The sequence below is a fragment of the Dipodomys ordii genome, unplaced genomic scaffold (assembly GCF_000151885.1).
Source record: "Dipodomys ordii isolate 6190 unplaced genomic scaffold, Dord_2.0 Scaffold49, whole genome shotgun sequence".
Taxonomy (NCBI): domain Eukaryota; kingdom Metazoa; phylum Chordata; class Mammalia; order Rodentia; family Heteromyidae; genus Dipodomys; species Dipodomys ordii.
In genome coordinates, this window is record NW_012267265.1 from 12,695,907 (window position 1) to 12,716,345 (window position 20,439).

At 37.0% G+C, this 20,439-nt stretch overlaps 1 protein-coding gene across 1 annotated transcript in view; it reads right to left on the reverse strand.

Annotated features, from left to right (window-relative positions):
• The window catches only part of Wdfy3 (WD repeat and FYVE domain containing 3), a 240,963-nt gene that overhangs the window by 61,621 nt on the left and 158,903 nt on the right, over positions 1-20,439 (reverse strand). Inside the window, exons 29-35 of the mRNA XM_013020113.1 lie at positions 19,898-20,115; positions 14,762-14,997; positions 13,153-13,287; positions 12,098-12,277; positions 9,762-9,995; positions 3,167-3,266; positions 1,055-1,215 (exon numbers count right to left, since the gene is read on the reverse strand). Of these exons, the coding sequence (XP_012875567.1) occupies positions 1,055-1,215; positions 3,167-3,266; positions 9,762-9,995; positions 12,098-12,277; positions 13,153-13,287; positions 14,762-14,997; positions 19,898-20,115 (1,264 nt within the window). The remainder of the gene's footprint in view (positions 1-1,054; positions 1,216-3,166; positions 3,267-9,761; positions 9,996-12,097; positions 12,278-13,152; positions 13,288-14,761; positions 14,998-19,897; positions 20,116-20,439) is intronic.

Sequence of the window (20,439 nt, forward strand, 5' to 3'; positions counted from 1 at the left end):
AAAAACTTTGATGGTCTAGTTTCATTGCCTCACCTTGGCTAAACAATGGATCTCTTTCTCCTTTCTCTATCACACACACACACACACACACACGCACGCACACACGCACGCATGCATGCCAAACAGATACACCTTTCACACCTGGGAAGCTAGAACCTCCATGTGTTAGACAAGCTGTCTACCATTAGAGCCATATCCTTTGTCATTTTGTTTGTATTTTTATTTTTGAGATAGGGTTTCACTGAATGATCTTAGTACTTCCACCTTTGTAACAGCTGGGATTATAGGCATGTACTTCCACGACAATCCAGATATATCTCTTAAAGGATTACTAGATGAATAAAGAGAACTTGTGTGCTTGCATTTAGTGCTAACAGAATACAATTTTGGTATTTTCTACTTCTTTTTTTTTATTGTGAGAATACCATATAGAGGGGTTACAATTACATGGGCAAGATAATGAGTACATTTCTTATCAAGCATTGTTGCCTCCTCTTTGTTTCCCCTTGGTATTTTCTACTTCTACCATCATATGGTGAATAAGATTAATCACTTGTGTCAAACCAGACTAATCTTTCTTATTCAAAAATGCACAAGAAAAATAATGAGAAACAGAGACTACTATGGACTTTATAAAGTTTCAACTGACAAGAGAATATTTCCTCAGTATCAACTTTTCATGAAGTCTTTACAAACTGAAGTACTACTTGGTAAAAACATCAGATTCTATCAATCGGAATACTCTGTATCAAACTGCATTAATATTTATTGAGCTGTATTAATTTAATTGCATCTGGCACACAAACAGCAATGTCAGTAAGAGAAGGACCACAGCTTAAGAGAACTAGAGAACTTACTAGTTGGCACAGGCTATTGACAAAAAGGAAGGGGTCAAAAGTATATTTCTTATCTACTTTTAATACGTTTAGCCTTATATTAAATGTTAATATTATTGTCTTATTAGTTATACTTATTTCCAACAATTTTGACAGCAGAGGACTATTTTTTCAAAAGGAAAACATGTATTCTACAACTAAGAGTGATGATGGATTACCTGTGCAATTAGTTGAATTATAAAATCTATAAGAAGTTTAGATTCTTTGTTGAACATGCCTTGCCAAAGCTTGTCCACCACACGTTGCGTGAAATAAAACACATTGTTCACCAATACCTGGTAGCTTCCTCCACTTGTAATAGGCAGAGATGCATCTTCCCCTAAATTCCAGCAGGAAAAAAAAAATCTAAGAAAATTGGTATCTACCAGCATAAGACCAGATCCTCAAAGAAATCAGGCTATGGAGTATACCTATAACACTTAGGAATAGGACCACAAACTTATATGTATTATTAAAAAAATAATGTTCATAAGTAGAAATCTGAATAAATACTGGAGGAAAGAGTCTGCACAGGGTAAAATTGTTCATAGTTGAGACTCCCTGTGAAGTCTCATACCCAACGACAGAAGCAGTCAGTGACAGGGTGTCTCCACTTGAGAAAAAAATCAAGTCAGTGTATTAACTAAAAACAGACTCTGTGAGTATTAAAGGGGAAAAAAGTCAAAGCTCTACTCTGGGGTATACTTTTAACTGTAATGAAGCAGAGTCACTGAGGGGAGGAGGCCTCCAGCTACCATGATGACCAATCTGTATGACAGCCCCAGTGTCTTCAGTTGCTGCTCTGTACACACTGCTCCAACACCACCCGTCAGCCTCCTCTGAAACACAGCACTCCTTAACTTACCACTGCAGAAACTCTGGGGATTCAACATTTTACTACTTTTCTCATGTAACTCAGAATTGCTCCATTAAGCACAATTATTCATTTTGTGTGTACATGTATATTCATTCCCTCCTCTCCCCTTCGGCCTTATTTGCAGTACCAAGGTTTTAACTCAGTGTCTGGCACTTGTCCACACCCCCAAGCACTGTGTACTTTTAGCATTATTTTAGTTACACTGGATCTTGTTTTTGTTTTCATCTCAGGTCAACCTGGATCACAATCCACTTATCATGATTTTTTTTTTTTGGGGGTGGGGTCAGTCCTGGGGCTTGAACCTGGGCCCAGGTGCTGTCCCTGATCCCTGAGCTCTTCAGCTCAAGGCAAGCACTCTATCACTTGAGCGATGGCGCCACTTCTGGTTTTCTGGTGGTTAACTGGAGATAAGAGTCTCATGGACTTTCCTGCCTTGGCTGGCTTTGAACCGAGATCCTCAGATCTCAGCCTCCTGAGGAGCTGGGATTACAGGTGGGAGCGCACAGCAGCTTATTTGCTGGCATGAGTTCTTGCGAATTGCCTTGACTGGCCTTGAACTGTGATCCTCTCAATCTCTGCCTCCCAAGTAGGTGGGGTGCAGGTATGACAGGCCCACTCTACCACATCTCTATACCTTTGTGTATGTGTGTGTGTGCATTATTTTTCAGGTAAGGTCTTGCTGAGAGCAGGCTTCAGATCATGATTTTCCCATCTGTAGCCTGCTTTGTAGCTAGGACCACTGTTGTGTATCACTACATTGAGCTTATTTTTTTTTTTATTTCTCCCGTTTTCATTGTTCTTATTTCTTTTTTTTTTTTACATTGAGCTTATTGAGATGGGAATCTCACTAACCGTTTCCTCCAGGTAGCCTCGAACTATGATTATTCTGATCTCGTCCTGCTTAGTACCTAGGATTTCATGAGTAAGCCAATGTGCCTGGCCTCATTTTGACTCTAGATTAATCTTACCTGTCAAGGACAAGTAGCAAAATATGACTTGACAGTTACCTTTGAGCTATATATACAACTGATATATGCAAGTAATGTATACATATGTGGTTCCTGTGAACAAGACTGTTTTAAAAGCTTTGTTTAGATTTATCTCAAACTAGAAACCTCCTTCCATAGGTCTAGCAAATGTTAAAGTGAATAAATCTATATATTCATGATAGATTATACAACAATAAAAGCAAATGGATGTCTGCTAAATGCAAAAACATGGATAAAGCTAACAAATATAGCGTTGAATAAAAGAAATTGGATTAAAAGAGAAGGAGGAAAGAAATGAAGTTACACAGAATATAAACCTGAGTTATCTTTATACCTAAAGACAGACAATGTCAGTGATTCAACTTAAGCTAGAGGACAGTGCTTTATAGACACTTTTACAAAATAAAAGTAAAACAGAGACGTACCCAATAACACATCAGCTGCAAGCAAATGATCCATCACACTATCCAAAATGTAAGTCTGAAATTCTTTTTGCTGTGTTCTTGTAGATCTTTCAGGGGAAGCCTAGATCAGTCAAACAGAATTATAAATAGAATTAACTATACAAAGATGGGTTCAAACCATATTTACATTTTGAAATGTGTCAAAAAGATGGAAAAAAAACACTGTTGATAAAGTTTTTTAAATGACATGAGAAATACATATGTGCTTAAAATCTTTCTCTTATTTTTACTACTATAAAATTAAAAAACTATGGACAGAAGTTGATCAGGCCACACTGTTTACATGTGTGTACAAGTCCAAATGACACCCTCCTTTTGTACAACTAGCAATAAAATCATCAGTAATACACATACTCTCTGAATCCATTCTTTTAAATTCCTACTCTACACATGCTAAGTATTTCATAAATATTTGATGCCACTATCATACTTCCAAAAGATATCCTTTCATCACTTTTATCAAATATCAGCAACTTAACCAATCTATACAGAAATACATATAAAATAAATCATACAATGATTAAAAGAAATAGAAAAGTCCAAGTACATAATAGTCAAGATGATACAGAAATGGGGAGAGATATATTTCTAACAAAAAGCAACTAGGCACACAATTTAGCTCTAAGCTTCAGGGATATTAAGGAGAAAACAGATTATAATGCTTTTTATTCTCAGTAAAAGGAAGCAGAGTAGACTGTCAGCAGGATCTGTTTTCCTGTACTTGCTGGAGAGAAATATCCTCTGTGGATTGTTGACCAGACATAAAAGTAGTATCTCTTTGAACAGTTTCAGGAAGTACAAGATGGCTGAAAGCAAAAGCTACGGGCAAAGAGTTTAACCATATCCTCTGAGAGCATGTCTATCAGCAATTAGAGAAGACAATCTGGTACCTAACTCTCAAGAATGTAACCTAGTAAGTACTGAGCACAAGGAAGGAGAACAAACAGCCTTCCCCCATCCTTCCTGAATGCTAGGTGATTCAGCCAGGCTTCTGACACTACTGATCAGCTCACACTGTCAGAAAGCTCTTGATTTGTATAGGTATAAATGGATGCTTTGTAGACAAGTGAAATAGCACACTTGAGTTTGTGCAGGCAGATCCACAACTATGTTTATGACCATGTTACAAGTCAGCTTTAGAACACTCTTTGACTTTTCCTTCTGGTGTTCAAAGTTTTTAAGTGTGCAATTAAACGTGAGTTCTAAAGTGAGATCAAATATCTTAACATAAGGAGTCAAAAGCCCACAGCTAAAGCAAAGTTTGAATGAACATTTTTTTTTTGTTGTAATTTTTTGGGTTTAGTGGCGTGGCTCAGTTGGTAGAGCATTAACCAATGAGCAAAAGTGTCAGTTACCAGAATTTGAGTCCTTTTTTAAAATTTTTCATGACACTTTTTTTTTTTTTTTTGAGTACGAAGGTTTGAAATCAGAGCCTCTATTGCCTGAGCCACACTTCTAGCAATGTTTTGTTTTTTTGCTGGTTATTTTGGAGATGGAGTCTCCAGTGTGATTTTCAGTAACCTGGATTTGAACTACAGTTCTTCTTCCCTCATCCCAGCCACCTGAGCAGTGTGGATTAAGGGCCTGTGCCACAGGTACTGAGCTACATGATATTTTTGTTTTAAAATGACAAAGTATGGGGATCTAGTAACAGTTCTAAGAATCCTACTGCAGAGTTTGGTTTGTCATTAAACTAATTTGAGAAAATATAAAGGACATCTCATATAGTTCTTAATCTTAACAAATTCTGTTATCATTTTTCTTTTTTAAAAAAAAAATAATGTAGCCAGGCGCCAGTGGCTCATGCCTGTAATTCTAGCTACTCAGAAGGCTGAGATCTGAGGATCACAGTTGAAAGCCAGCCAGGGCAGGAAACTCTGTGAGACTCTTATCTCCAATAAATCACTAGGAAAACCAGAAGTGGTGTTGTGGCTCAAGTGGTAGAGTGCTAGCCTTGAGCTGAAGAGTTAGGGACAGTGCCCAGGCCCAGAGTTCAAGCCCTACGAGTGACCAAAAAAAAAAAAAAAAAAGATGTTGCAATCTTGTGCACGTAAGTCAAACTCTCTGCCACTGAGCCAGATCATCAGCCTCCTGTTGTTGTTGAATAGATGAGTACATGGTCAGTGGGAAATACGAACCAAGTCCTGCCTCACTGGTCTAATACTGCATGGGCAGTCCTGTCCTTGCCAAGTAAAAAGAAAGTGAGCATGTCTGATAAACAGCAGACTGAGAATTTAAATGCTAAAGCTCAGGACACTGAACTCATTCTACCAAAATTTCCATAGTGAAATTACAAATGCACAACAGAACAACACACAGAATGTAGGCTACAATCTTTCTTTCAAATAAAGTTGGCTCACCCACAGACAACCATAGTGAAAACAGTAAGCACTGTGACCTGCTCTGGCCCCTAGCCATTAGATCTGCCTTCCTGGTTAAAAAAAAAAAAAAAAAAAAAAGCAAAGCCAGGCAACCATTACTTTTCACAGGATCACTGTCTCCTGTTTGAGGTCTTGGGAATGCCACACAGTATTTTGGAGTCTTGTACATAGGCCAGGCAGCCATGGGCAACTGCTGCCTAAGAGAGAGAGTGGTGTGGCTCTGGGCGGAAGGCCTTTGGCACTCTGTCCTGTTGTTGCCATGTGCTGGACGACTTTAAAGAGGACTCTGAACTTCTTGGTTCTGACTAAAATCTTTCACTGGTTTCCTCTCAGAGTTGTCTTTTAGCTCACTTTGTCACTGAGTTCTGCTTCTTTGCTTTCCTTCAGTCCACCAGTGTGGGCTTCCCCATCATGTGTGACAATGGAGAGTCTTGCAGACAAGAACTGGAAGAATGTACTGAACTCATGAGACTACAGAATGCTGTTTATGGTATCTGAGAAGCATGTGCTCCAACTAACACCATGGTTCCATTATCTTTGCTTATAGATATATCAAAAATAGCTTTGATCTGATTTCTTGTACTTTCTACTGACATGGCAGTGTTCATTTGAAATATGTCCATTTGGTCCTCCACAAGTAGTGGCAATGCGTGATATGAATGTGAGCTAGAATGAGAGTGACTAGACCCTCTTAAATTTGATTATGTCTTGGGCGCCAGGTGCTGTGTTATAATTATTATCTGCATCATCTGGTTTTATTCTCGGTGATTCTTAAGCATAGGCACTTTTCTTACATTATTTTATGGATGGATGTACTATAAAGATGGAGGCCAACTGAACTTGGCCAAAGTTGTAATTGGCACATATTAATTGTTCAAAATACTTTTTGCTGAGTGATACACATACATTTAACCTTCATAATAACACTGCAGAGGACACAGTTTAAAAAAATTCTATTGTTCAAAGAATGACTGTAGCTTAGGTAAAAATAAAATGCATATGTAACAAGCAACAGCAACAGATTTAAGTCCAGATATTTCTGGCTCCTAATCCTACACTTTCTCTTGCAGCAACTGACTTCTTGGACTAGGCCTTAGCATTACACTTATGCCAATGTGTATAGACATTCTTTTATTTTTAGAGACTGTTAAAATAGGTCATTTCACATGTCTGTCTAGGGATATTCTGAAGTAAGTAGGTAGGCCTAGGACAAAACCTTACATTTATGAGACTGAAGATGGACTGGTGTATATTTAACCCCAAACCATCAGTTCCTCCCTGGAGGCTACTAGTACCATTCTCCTTTTGAATCTCTTCAGGGATAAAGACTTCATAATTCTAATATCAAGAATCATATATAGATTTTGTATTATAGGAAGACACAGATCATAATGATTTCATTCAATATTTTTGTACAAGTATTGTATAGGTATATGGAGCTCTTCAAAGTAGTTTTTTTTTGGTGTTGGTTCTGGGGCTTGAACTCAGAGCCTGGGCACTGTCCCTGAGCTTCTTTTGCTCAACGCTAGTCTTGAGTCATAGTTCCATGTCATTTTTTGGGGTGTAGAATTTGGTGGAGTGTCACAGACTTTCCTAGCCTTGCTGGCTTCAAACTATGATCCTCAGATGTTAGACTCCTGAGTACCTAGGATTACAGATGTGAGCTCTCAGCACCCAGCAAGATAATTAATTTAATTTTTTTTAAACTTTCTTTTTTAGTAGTTCATTGTACCTTGCTGTTTGGAAACTCACAAGATATAGTTAATAGTTAAATGATTAAAAAATACAGCTTATATGAAGGAACTGTGCTAACTTTAAGAGAATTTGAAGGACACATGAAAATGGGTCTGTAACTTTAAGAAGTTTGTAATCTATCTGGAAGCTTCATCTTGACAATCCTTGCTTCTCCTGGACTGAATACAACCTAGTTCAATGTGGCACAGTTCTACTAAAGAGTGATTAGTGCCTATAACAATGCAAACCAAATTCTTCCCACTGAATAGTATATAGAAAGCAAAATAAATTATATTATTTATATGTGAAAATTAGCTTTAAGATTCCTGTTAACCTGAAAGTAACTATTACTATATGGATCTACTCATTCCATACCTTTCCTAAATGTATTTTTTATTTTGCCCAGTTACCATTTATTAAACATATTTCTTCTGAACTTCATCCTATTTTGCATTTTTCATGGCATTATTCAAATTTTTACCCTATATACTAAGATAATGACTATCTTTCTTCCTAGAGCCTTTTTTTTTTTTTTTTGTCGGTTGTGGGGCCTGAACTCTGGGCCTAGGCACTGTCCCCAGCTCTTCAGCTCAAGGCTAGCGCTCTACCACTGAGCCATCTTCCAGCCCTCTAGAGCTTTTTAAAGTTTGCAAAAGGGACAAGCTCATTCAGTCATGCTTTTTAATTCTACCATACGGATTATTGAGAAAACTATTTTTTTTCCTGCCAATATTAAACACTGCAGTCTTAGTTAAAAGGCTTAGCATGACTGGTCCCTAAATTACATGTGACTTTTTTTTTTGGTCAGTCCTGGGGCTTGAACTCAGGGTCTGGCCACTGTCTTTGAGCTTCATTTGCTCAAGGCTATCACTCTATCACTTGAGCCACAGCACCACTTCTGGCTTTTTGTGTTTATATGGTACTGAGGAATCGAACCCAGGGCTTCATGCATGCTAGGCAAGCACTCTACTACTAAGCCACATTCCCAGCCCCTAGTGACTTCTTTTAATTGATCAAACTGAGATATTTTTACATGAATTAGGTTACACCATCTGTGGTATAAGGTGGCAATTTCTTTTTTCTTTAGTGTTTCTTTCCTTTGGTTTATCTCCTGATGTTACTCTTTTTGATTTTGGTACCCTGTTGTCATATATATATTTATCTGATTTGGGGATGGGAAGGGGAATAACAAAATAGTGAGACAAAAGACAAAGGGTGAACCAATGCAAAAGCTCACAAGACACTATGTTGGAAATGAACTTTACAACTTGGGGAAGAGGGGGTTGCCGGGGGGGGGGGTGAGGGAAAGTGGAAGAAAACAAGGGAGGGGTAACACTGTTCGACAAGAAATGTACTAATTACCTTACTTATGTAACTGTAACCCCTCTGTACCTCACCTTTATAATAAAATAAAATATTTTTTTAAAAAAAGATTAACTACATTTGCCACTAGAGGGATCAGAGAGCTCCCTGGTTCTGAGAGCATATGGGACACTTCTCTGAGAAAAGCAGTCTGCACAGATTGGATCCTTAATCCATTCCATATTTATATGACTTAGCCAAAAGAACATGAATAGTCAAAAGATTTTACATTATTTTCCTTAGAGATTTTTCTAGATGAACATCTTGTTGCTGTTTATGATCAGGACCTTGTACGTTCTAGACAGAACACTCGCTCCATCACTGAACCACATCTTCACCACTCGAGGAACATTTTTAAATGGTTTTCAGAGATGGTTAATTTCTAGAACCAGCAGTGAGGCTAGTGAAGGCTCAAAGCTACTCTCATTTTTTGATGCACCACTGATCCGTATAACCAGAAGTCTTTTTACCTTGGGGAAAATTCAGTAAGCACATACTGAGCAACCACAATGTGCAATACACTGTGTCATAGGCTACCCTGGATAGTAACAGGAACAATACATGGCCATGATGAGTAAGCAGGACTGTAGTAAGGAGGTGAGTGTGATAAATGTCTAGGAAGTAGTTGTCACACTGTGGCCTGTGGACCAAATCCAGCCTGTGAGTTTTATAGATAAAAGTTTTATTGAAACAGTGATGCTGCTCATTGCCCCTTCTAATGTTTGTAGCTCTCCTTTCATTCTATAATCATTCTGGTGAAGAATTATGATACAGACTATCATGACTGAAAACCCTTAAGTATTTACTCCCTGGCTCATCACTGAAAGTTTTCCAAATCCTAAAGAGTAATGATAAAGGACTGAAGCAAATGCTTGAAGAAATGGAAAAAATTTTAATGAACTGATAGGGTCTAAAACACATGTGGAATTAAATTTTTCATAGCGTTTGGTATATTCTACCCACATGTAACTCAGAAAAATTAGAAGTCTGAAAGTATCTGGCACGTAACTCAGTTGACTTTTAATGTTTCAATTAAAAAGCAATGCAAGGAAGATGTCTATGCATTTCCTTGTCATTACCTCTAACAAAAGATCAATCAGTGGAGTTTGCTTGCTGGCCGGGGTAAGACACAGGTTGTCTATTATTAAGACCCGCATGAAGTCAAACACAAACTTTTTAGCTGGGTGATTGGTCAGATACGTCTTGGTGCCCACATTACAGTACTCTGATTGGCTCCTGTTCATTCCTGTGTCTGCTGCAAACGCCTTAAACTCTTCGGCTGGAGATCCAACTTCATCATCAAGATCAGTAACCTGTGAAATCAAGTAAATCACATTAGATCCTACATGACATTTTTACTGTGTTTCCTAAAAATAAAACTGTAGCAGCAGCAGCAACAGCACTATTTCCTTAGTCTTCACCTCCTGTTGAGCCACTCAGCACATTATTCCATTCTATTTCACATGATCCTGGCTTTCAAGGTACGAGTAACCTGGCACCATTTGTCATAGTTACTAAACATATGGTCTTGTCTACTTTATGTGGATTACAAATCTATGATGGGTAACTACTTAAATGAAATGAAGTAATAGTAATGAGGATGAACATATTTGTACTTTCCAAGACTACCTAAGGAAAAGTCAAATGTCACAAAATTTCAGATAGAAATCTGGCATAAATGTAGTACCAAAAGGCTCACCCAAGTTTTGTAAGTGAACAAAACCAAAATAATGAAACAAAATAACAAAAAACAATTCCCAATTTTGACCCAAATGGAAAAGAGAGACTAGCAGATAGATTAAAAATGCTGATTATGAAAAGGTATTTATTTAAATATACATGGAAGCTCTCATATTTACCCAAAGTGAGAATTACCAAACTGTAAACAAGAGTGTTAAGGTCCTGTGTCATAATTATTTTTCTCTTAAAAATCTCCACAAAAACTTAGAATGAAGCCGGGCACTGGTGGCTCATGCCTATAATCCTAGATACTCAGGAGGCTGAAATCTGAGGATCTCGGTTCAAAGCCAGCCAGGCATGAAAGTCTGTGAGACTCTTATCTCCAATAAACTCCTCAGGAAACTGGAAGTGGCGCTGTGGCTCAAGTGATAGAGTGCTTGCTTTGAGCTGAAGAGCTGAGGGACAGCGCCCAGGCCCAGAGTTCAAGTCCCACAACTGACACAAACTAAAAACCAAAAAACTTAAAATGAGTATTTTATCTTATATATAGAAAAATGCAGTATGAAGGAGATAGTTTATTCGAGACTCTATAGGAAATCATAGGAGATGAAATATCCTCAAATGCTATGAGGAAATACCTTTGTTTTAATAAAAATATCTTCTAAAGGACTGAGGTAGCTATATTATATATCATTATAGTCTAAAAAATTTCTATTAAGTTAGTACAAAGTAAGAAAAATAAAAATTGAATGAATAAGAAAATCAGGACAGGCCAGGTGCCAGTAGCTCATGCCTGTAATCCTAGCTACTCAGAAGGCTGAGATCTGAGAATTGTGGTTCAAAGCCAGCTTGGGCAAGAAAGTCTGTGAGAGTCTTATTTCCAATTAACCACCAGAAGACTAGAAGTGGCACTGTGGCTCAAGTGGTAGAGCACTTGCCTTGAGCTGAAGAGTTCAGGGTCAGTGCCCAAGCCCAGAGTTCAAGCCCCATGACCAACCAAGAAAACAAACAAATGAACACGAAAGAAAGAAGGGAGGGAGGGAGGGAGGGAGGAAAGAAAGAATGAAAAGAAAGAAAGAAAGAAAAGCAGGGCAGGAGAAAAAAAAGCAACATGTGCTATAAATTTTATGTTACTTAACTGTATAAATTAAATCCAGACAATTCCTACTTCCTGAGATGAGAAAAGAGTTTGCATGACCAGAAATCTATTGCCTATAAAAATATTTTATAGGGGGGGGAGATGGGAAGGAAAGGGAAGGGGAAACAAAAGAGGAAGCATCTGCTTGATAAGAAATGTACTCATTACCTTGTTCATGTAATTGTAACTCCTCTGTACGGTATTTTCACAATTACAAAAAAAAAAGAATATGCAAAAAAAAAGAAAGCAACTATAGAGCTCCCCTTAAATAAAGAGTGACATAACAACTTCTCAGGAAAAAAATATTTTATAATTCTGTAGTCATTTTCTCATGAAATAAATGAATCAACAACTGCCTAGAAAAGGAAATTACTAACAAAAATATGATAAATGAAAACAGAAAGTAGAGTTTGCTACTGTTTCAGGAGAAAGCAGAAGGCGTGTATGGGGAGCTAGACACCAGACAATGATGTAAGAGGTGGCATATTAAGTTATGAAACTGTAACTTGGTCAGAAACTTAAAAGATAGTCAAAAAATATCTGCTAACCATTGAACAGACTAATTCCAGTTTTGACATTTTCCTCCCCAATTCCTACCATCTCTGAGTAAGGTCGAATATTGAAGGGGAAGACAGTTGCTGCTAAGGCGCATAAAAAATCAGGGCTCATCCACATGGAGGCAAGGTCTGGGACATTGTGATATAAGTATCTGAAGAATTGCATCAGGGTTACTGGATATTCTCGAAGCCAAGACCCCTCTTCTTCTGACTGCCATGGCTGAAATAGGGACAAAACAAAAATAGTGTGTTAAAGAAATTGATGTATCTAAACATTACATTAAAACCTACCACTCTTCTGAAATTGTAGGTATCAATGATCCAGAGCTCTATAAAACATGTGTATAGACAAATGCAAATAAATCTAAAAGTTAATTGTAATAAAATCAATGCCTCTAGAAGCTGACAGGATGTCTATTCATTATAGTACTCACAGCTGAGCTAACTCAAGTCAATGGTTTTGATTATTCTTCATATTACACCCAAATATGGCTGGGAACCTAGTGGCTGTACTACCTTCAATACTGCCCCAAGTACATGATAACAGAGGGTTAGGAATAAGATAAATGATGAACAATGCATTTATCTTTCTCAGACTCACACTATGTACAAACCAAGAACAATACTATTAAGCACTGGATAATACAATGACAAAGGTAATGATCAGTAATATTCACTTAATATCAGTTAATGTTTACAAAGAAACTCATATATCAAGCACCCATGGATTTTATGAATAGGCTACCAGGTAAATTCTGTTAGCAGCTTTTTCATTGAAGAACTGAGGCAAACAGGAGTTAGCACATCTGATATACCAGAAATTGAACTTCAGTCTCTTTTTGGTGGTTCTTTTTATTTTGCAGTGCTGGGCCTCATGCATGGCAGGCTCCCTCTACTACCCAAGCTACACCCCTTCTCTAGTCTGTAGTCTTAGCACTATCTGGTCTGTCCTTACATTAGAGATAACAAAACAGTCTGAGGTTACTGTAACTGTATAGTAAATCAATAGGTACACTAAATTATAAATGGACTCCTCTCTTAAAAACAACCCACAGGCAGATAGATGATCAAGAGGCCCAGTGTCCAGCAACTTACTGAATTCAGCATGCTGCGGAGCATTCCCAACAAAAGAAAAGCAGCCTCTGTACACACATTGTGGATAGAGGAGACAACAGTCCCACTGGAGGCAGGAACCCCAAAGATAAATGTCCATATGGAATCCAAGTCAAACTGTAGAGGGCAACATGATTAAAGATTAGTCATTAAAAACTCTTTTTCAGGGAGAGACCCTTATAAAGTTTAGTATTCTAAAATATACTTGAAATTAGTCTTTTAAAATAAACATGGTAAAGAGATGAATACCTGATCACCCCCTATTTGGCTGTTCCACCCATTTTTATACTTATATATTATCTTGTCTTAGCTAGCACCTATATTTTAAACACCGCTTTCTATCTTGTCTTCTAAATATAATAAGGAGAAGCAAAATACACGCTAACGGGCAAAGAGAAGAAATTACAGAAGTAATGATTCTAAGTGGGATCTTTTAAAAAGCATGATAAACTCACTTCATTGTCAGCAATGTACTAATTCAAATTTAGACTACTTGCAAATAAGATTTGATAAAATAAAAATCAGTGAGGAGATTTATTCACAACAGTTTTATATAATACTGTATGTCCATGATGCCATGTATTTCAAAGATGGCAAAAGCAAACTTTTAAACATAAATCTTTACCCTGACTGCATATAATACAGTCTAGGTGATTTCACTTAAAAGGTTTTATCAGCTGCTGGAATGGTATTGGAAAGAATCCAAATTGACTCAAAAGTTAAATTCCTAAATCTTTGTAAAATAAAACTCTACTGTTTTCCAAACATAGGTGTTATCTATCATTAAGGAATTTAAAATGCTTGTTAGAACTTGCACAAAAATTGTGTCCTTTTTTTTTTCTTTTGGTGATGGAACTGTTTTTTTAATTCAAGGTCTTGTGCTCTTGCTTGTCTTTTTGATTCAGGTTGGTGCTTTACCATATGAGCCACAAGCTCAACTTCCTGCTTTTTTGCTGGACTTAAGAGTCTCATGGACTTTTTTGCCTGGCATGGCTTCATATCTCTCTCCCCATAACTCAACCTCATGAGTAGCTGAGATTACAGGCCAGTTCACTCCATTTATTATTATTATTTGTTGTTGGTTTTCTGTTCCTGGGGCATGATCTCAAGGCCTGACCATTGTCCCTGAGCTTTTGTGTAGGCTAGCATTCTAGCTTCACTTCTGGCTTTTGGGTGATTAATTGGAGATATAAGTGACATGATTTTCTTGTCTGGGCTGTCTTTGAACCTTGATCCTTAGATCTGTCTTACAAGTAGCTAAGATTATAGGCATGAGACACAGGCTCCTGGCTACTATTTGTTTTTTAAAAAAACATTATATTTCTATCAAAAATCTCCGTACTGAAAAGAATCCTTTAAATCATCATTAATGTCAAACAAAGACCTTACATATAGGTAGTTATTTAATCACATAGATAAAAAGGCCAAACAGTGACAAAGGACTTCTTTTTGGGAAAATTACATAAAGAATTTTCAGAGTTTTCCATCCCAATCTTAAATGTGAGAAAGTGACAGAACTGATTTGTCATCTATTCTAAGGCCATTGTTTGGTTTAAACAGTTACAGTTACACCTTACTAGATAATTCCTACCTGGCAACCCTGCTTACATCGGCTGCTGATGACAGGCACACTGACCTGCAGGTTCTCAGGCAGCTCACTAACTGGCTGCTGCAGAAACAATGCCATGAGGAGGAAATAAAGGGCAGGGACATTAGTGTGTTTAGGAAGAAATGACTGGAGAACTGGAAAACCGGGAAAATGACAGGCATCCCGGTTAATCTCCCTGACCGTCCATCTCCCACCGGCACTTCTGCCCACATTGAACCCTACAGAAGAGAAAATACAATAATGAAATCAACAATCATAATAATGCTTCAGTAACAAACAAGGGAGTAACTTAGTATGTATCCCAAGCATTCATAGCAACACAGCAAATAACTATTCAAATGTTGAATTCAATGTTTAGCCAAGTTTTTATTTGCCATCTGCTTGACTAGCAAACCTGTCTACTATAATACAGATTTTGTGACACAGCTGAGACAATAAGTGTTTGAAAATGCTTAAAGTGATATAAATTTGACTCATTAAAAAAATGACTTCAGAGGATCTCTAACATTATCGCTTACATTTTCAAAGAACTAAGTTGCATTGGAAGCACCACCCCCAAATGGAAGATGCTGTAAAATATACTTGGTAAAATAGTTAGTGTATTTCATGTGGCCTGAAAAATTATGCTACACCAGTTAACTTTAAATTATCTACAGATTTAGAGGCGAGACTAAATGAAAACACAAAATGGTCATCCTTCTGTTGAGAAACTGCCAGGAAGAGGAATGACAAATCCTTTGTAGCTCCATGCAAGTTGACCTGATGTCCCAGAATCCTCTGAAAGAACCTAGCCTTTTCAGTGCTTCTTAATGATGTATATATAGCATCAGTGTTTCTTTCAATTCTGTTTCCTCTGTTACACATGGCTTTTAGGATACAACAAAAGCACGGTTCTTTTGGCCAAATTTTCAGTTGAAATCTTTTGTAAACAGGAAACAATATACAAAGGACTGATTTTACTATGAATCACAATGAACATGTGATTCATACACTTATTTTCTGGGGATCAAACCAGAGTATATCATACACATCCTAGGCTTTACTATCAGTTTATAACACAGAAAAAATGCTGTTAATTAAAATCTCAAGGTTAACTAGAGGTAGCACTAGGATTTGATGTAATGCCTGCATTTCACAGGGCATAGGAGTATGCTGTCTCCTTTGTCCCTGTTAATAAGACTGTCACATTTCTGAAAAACTAGTTATATTTTATGACATTGGTTTAATTTTTGTTTTTCGTAAATTCTAAACAAAATTATTTATATAAGCAGGGTATATGGCACAAGCACTCTGAGGCAATTAGCATTTTGAAGCCAGGACAGGAGGATTTTGAATCCAAATCTACTGGGCTATGTAAGAGATGTTGTCTCAAAAAACCCAAGAAAAAAATTAATACAAATGGGAAATTTATACATTACACAGGAAAATACATTTTCAATTAAACTGCAGATCCTAAAAAGAAAACTAATACTATAGGGCTGCAAGTGTAACTCAGCAGCAGAGTGCTTACTTAGAATGCAGGAGACCTTTGGCCGTATCTCCCAACCAGAGGAAATACAATAAACATAGAAAATCCAACACTAAGGTTTTCATTTTCCTTTCTAAGGCTTTACAATAATTTCCCCTTATGAGTCTGAAAGAATATTTAATGTAATATTAACAGTTAGATATTAACTACAACTAGATAGAAGGTATTTTTAGAAAAGCATTTTGACAGAAACTAATAAATGTGAATTGAAAAGTCAAAATCATGAGGCTGCGCACCAGATAAAGGAGAAATAGTCAAATGAGAAGATATATGCACCTGCCATACAAGCAAATGTGTGTCACAAGGATTCAGTAAAAATTAGTTAGGATTAAACTTAATAAATTGAGTATCTAGATTCCTTTTATGGCATTAGAGCAGCACGTGCACTGTACAAGAAGGTATTAATGAAGGACAGGCAAATTCTAAGGCACAAAAGCCAGGACTGTTATGGAGATGCCACTTAACACAGCTTATGAATACAATGCATCTTGATCAGTGTTACCCCCTTCCAACATTCTCAGAACCTTTCTAATATTCCTGAAGTGATGTAGGATACAAAAAGGTCCATGACAGTTAGGAGACAGATTCCTTGACATTATCAGTGCCTGGTCTAGAAATGTTATAGGAAAATAGCATATCTTAAGTAAAGAAAACAATTCTTAATTTATATTTACTGTTGCATATTTCCTTCAAAATGTAATTTTTACTAAAATATATGGCCAAATGAATTGGTATCAAATAATTTGACACACCATAATATACTATATAATTCTTAGGGTTCATTATTACTACCACTTTTGGACTTTAAAACAAGCAATGCTGTTAATCAGAACGTTCAATTTAACAGAACTCATGTTCATTTATGCCTTTCATCGTTTTTATTTATTCTCTAAAATAAATACTTCCCTCCCCTCCTCTTCTTCGCCACTCCCTGGTTCTTCCTTTATTTCTTAAAGACAGAGCAGAACAGGCTGGCTTCCAAATCACAAATTTGAGATCTATTTACCTATATCTCTGAAGAAGGAGATTACAGGGGTTAGGTACTACCACACCCAGTTTTCTAGTAGCTATTCTTAAGATGGATAAGCTCAATTTCCTACTACAAAACTATTCATAATAATCATATTTGTAGGTTATATTTTTCCTCTGTGCCATGGGAAATGATGGTCTATTTTTCAGAGCACAAAAGTATCTATAAAACAGGTACTTAGAAACTGCTTTTTCTGAAAAGCATTCATGGGCCCAAGGCACATGAGTTAACTTAAAAGCATGACAAAAACCTGGTATCCCTACCTTTATTTCACATATCTCCTTTGTCTTTAAAGCTCTGCCTTGACTCCTAACTCCCTGTAAGCAGTGATAGTCGATCCATCTCATCCCACAAAAGGCACAGGAAACAGTTTTCTCAACCTGTCAAGATCTTCTACACCAAGATTCCTGAGTACTCTAACAACAGTAAGTGGTTGCTGAAGAAAATGACCTCTAGCACTGAGCCCTCCAAAGAAATGGAATGATGACTTTGACAGTGGCATCTGATGGATAGCACTAGTAACAGGTTAACTAATTCCATTTTGTCCTTTTTCTGCCTTTATTTTTCCTCTTTAACCTTTCCTTCTGAGTCTATCCTACTATCAACTTGGATTCCACTGGACCAATCAATAATAATTTGTGATAGGAGTTAAATCTACCCAGTGGTCTGCAATGACTTCTTTATCTCTGACCAATTCTACTCTATCAAACCATAGTTTTACCATAACTGATTAATGATGCATTAATCAGGCCCTTTCTGACCAATCCTGATCAATCAAACCATAGTTTAAATAAGACTGATTAATGATACATTCTTCTTGCCCCTTCCTATATAATCTGGAAGCTCATGTCAATAACCCAAAGATGGACTTGGGGTCCATAAACCTCATTCTTTTTTTTTTTTTTTTGGTTGGTAGTGCGGCTTGAACTCTGGGCCTGGGTGCTGTCCCTCAGCATTTCAGCTCAAGGTAAGCACTCTTAACACTTGAGCCACAGCGCCATTTCCACTTCATTCTTTCTGACATGACCATGTTCAATAGATTTTTCTCTATCCACCACCACTAGGCTTTCAAATTTGCTTGCTGAGACTGTGAACTGAAACTTTTGCCCTAATACACTAGTAACATCCATGACAATAATTTCAAAATATATTTGTGTGTGTGTGTGTGTCTGTCTGTCTGTCCTGGGGCTTGAACTCTGGGACTGGGCACTGTCCCTGAGCTCTTCAGCTCAAGGCTAGAGCTCTACCACTTGAGCCACAGTGCCACTTCCGGTTTTCTGGTGGTTAATTGGAGATAAGAATCTCATGGACTTTCTGGCTGGCTTTGATCTCATCCTCCTGAGTAGCTAGGATTACAGGCCTGAGCCACTGTCGCCTGGCTTCCCTGAGTGTCCACAGCTCCACTTCTGGCTTTTTGGTGATTAATGGAGATTAGAGTCTCCTGGACTTTCTTGCATAGATTGACTTTGAACTATGATCCTCAGATTTCAGTCAATAGCTAGGATTACCGGTACTCAACTTCAAATATAGTTTAAAGATAATTTTCCTGAGAAATCACTTCAGAGTGAAACAGAAATAGTATCCTTTCTATATCATATACTAAGTTTCTTCAGGTATTTCCCATATTTTCATCATAAAATGGTATGGATATCATACTGAAAATTGTCTTCCTATCATTTACTTTGATATTTAACATGTATTAATGTATTAATTTAACATGTCAAAGTAAGTGATAGGAAGGTACAGGTAATATCTAGATATTAAAACTTTTGCATTTTAAAAATAAACTGCAGATTAAATTCTGATCCTTAATTTTCCATCTGACAGGGCAAATAGAACCTTTCAAATATAACACAAGCAACTTCAGGTCAGACAGACCATTCATTACATGTATGGAATGTTACAGTGACAAATACTTAGTTTAAGAATTGAAATATTATACTTTCACTAATATAAACAGGAATGTCAGCTTGAAGACATCTAACAAAAAAATAGGAAATGCAAGCAAGCAGAGAATAAGGAGCGTTAGCAGAAACAGCCACTAAGCTCAAGTCGTTAAGCAGCAATAAAATGTAACTGTTAAAAGCATGGACTATAGATCTGAATGACTTGGATTCAAATTGGATTCCTGTTATTGTCATTTTTATAACAATGCTTTTATCCTTTGTTTTTGTAATCTGCAAAATGAATATGATGACATTTATACTTCACAGTTACTCTGCAAAGGAAATAAATTATGTAGTGATCAGTAACAGAATAAACACTCAAAAGCAGCATTACTGTTTTACTATTAATTCAGTTACACCTAATAATTTGCTCTTTACTAATAGATAAGAAGACCTGTTATGAAAAAATCATGAAAAATTCTCTCAGCTTTCATATCTTACTATACTATCTGACTTTAGTTTGAATTTGAAATTTCTAAGCTTTTCTCTCAATCATTAGTTAAAACTCATGACACTTAATGGTTATCAGATAAACCGGCCAGTATGTGCTTACATGCATTTAAAACAAAACACAGTAACTTATGTTAAAGCACTTAACCATAAAAGCTTCATACCTAACACAGTTCCAATCTTATTAGTTAAGACAGAATCCGTCTGTTCAAGCCATCCTCCACCACTGAGTCCTTCTTTAAATTTGATGAGAATAGACTGATTACTAAGCAGGACGACAAGAATCCTCATGGCTGCTGTAACTGTGGTGGGATGCAAGTGTTCTTCCATAAACATCATGATCCAGTCAAAGCCCAGGGTCTTGACCAGTTCTTCACAAGCTCTATTCAAATACAGATGGATTTAAAGACATTAAATTAATTTCAGGAATTAAGATGTCAACATTAAGAAGAAACATAGGACTTGATTTCACTCCTAAAATACTATAAATTTCAGTGTTAAAATAAACCCTAAAATTTGTGGCAATTTCTACGTTTGTGGATATGAGTGAACTGGTAACAGTATGTAGTATATAGTAGTACCAAGTCTAAAAGGTTCTACTGCCAGATGTTGGTGGACTACATGTGTAATCCTAGCCACTTTGGAAGCTGTGGCAACATAGGTAACTCTAGGCGGAAAATTCTGCGAGAACCCTTATCTATGAAGG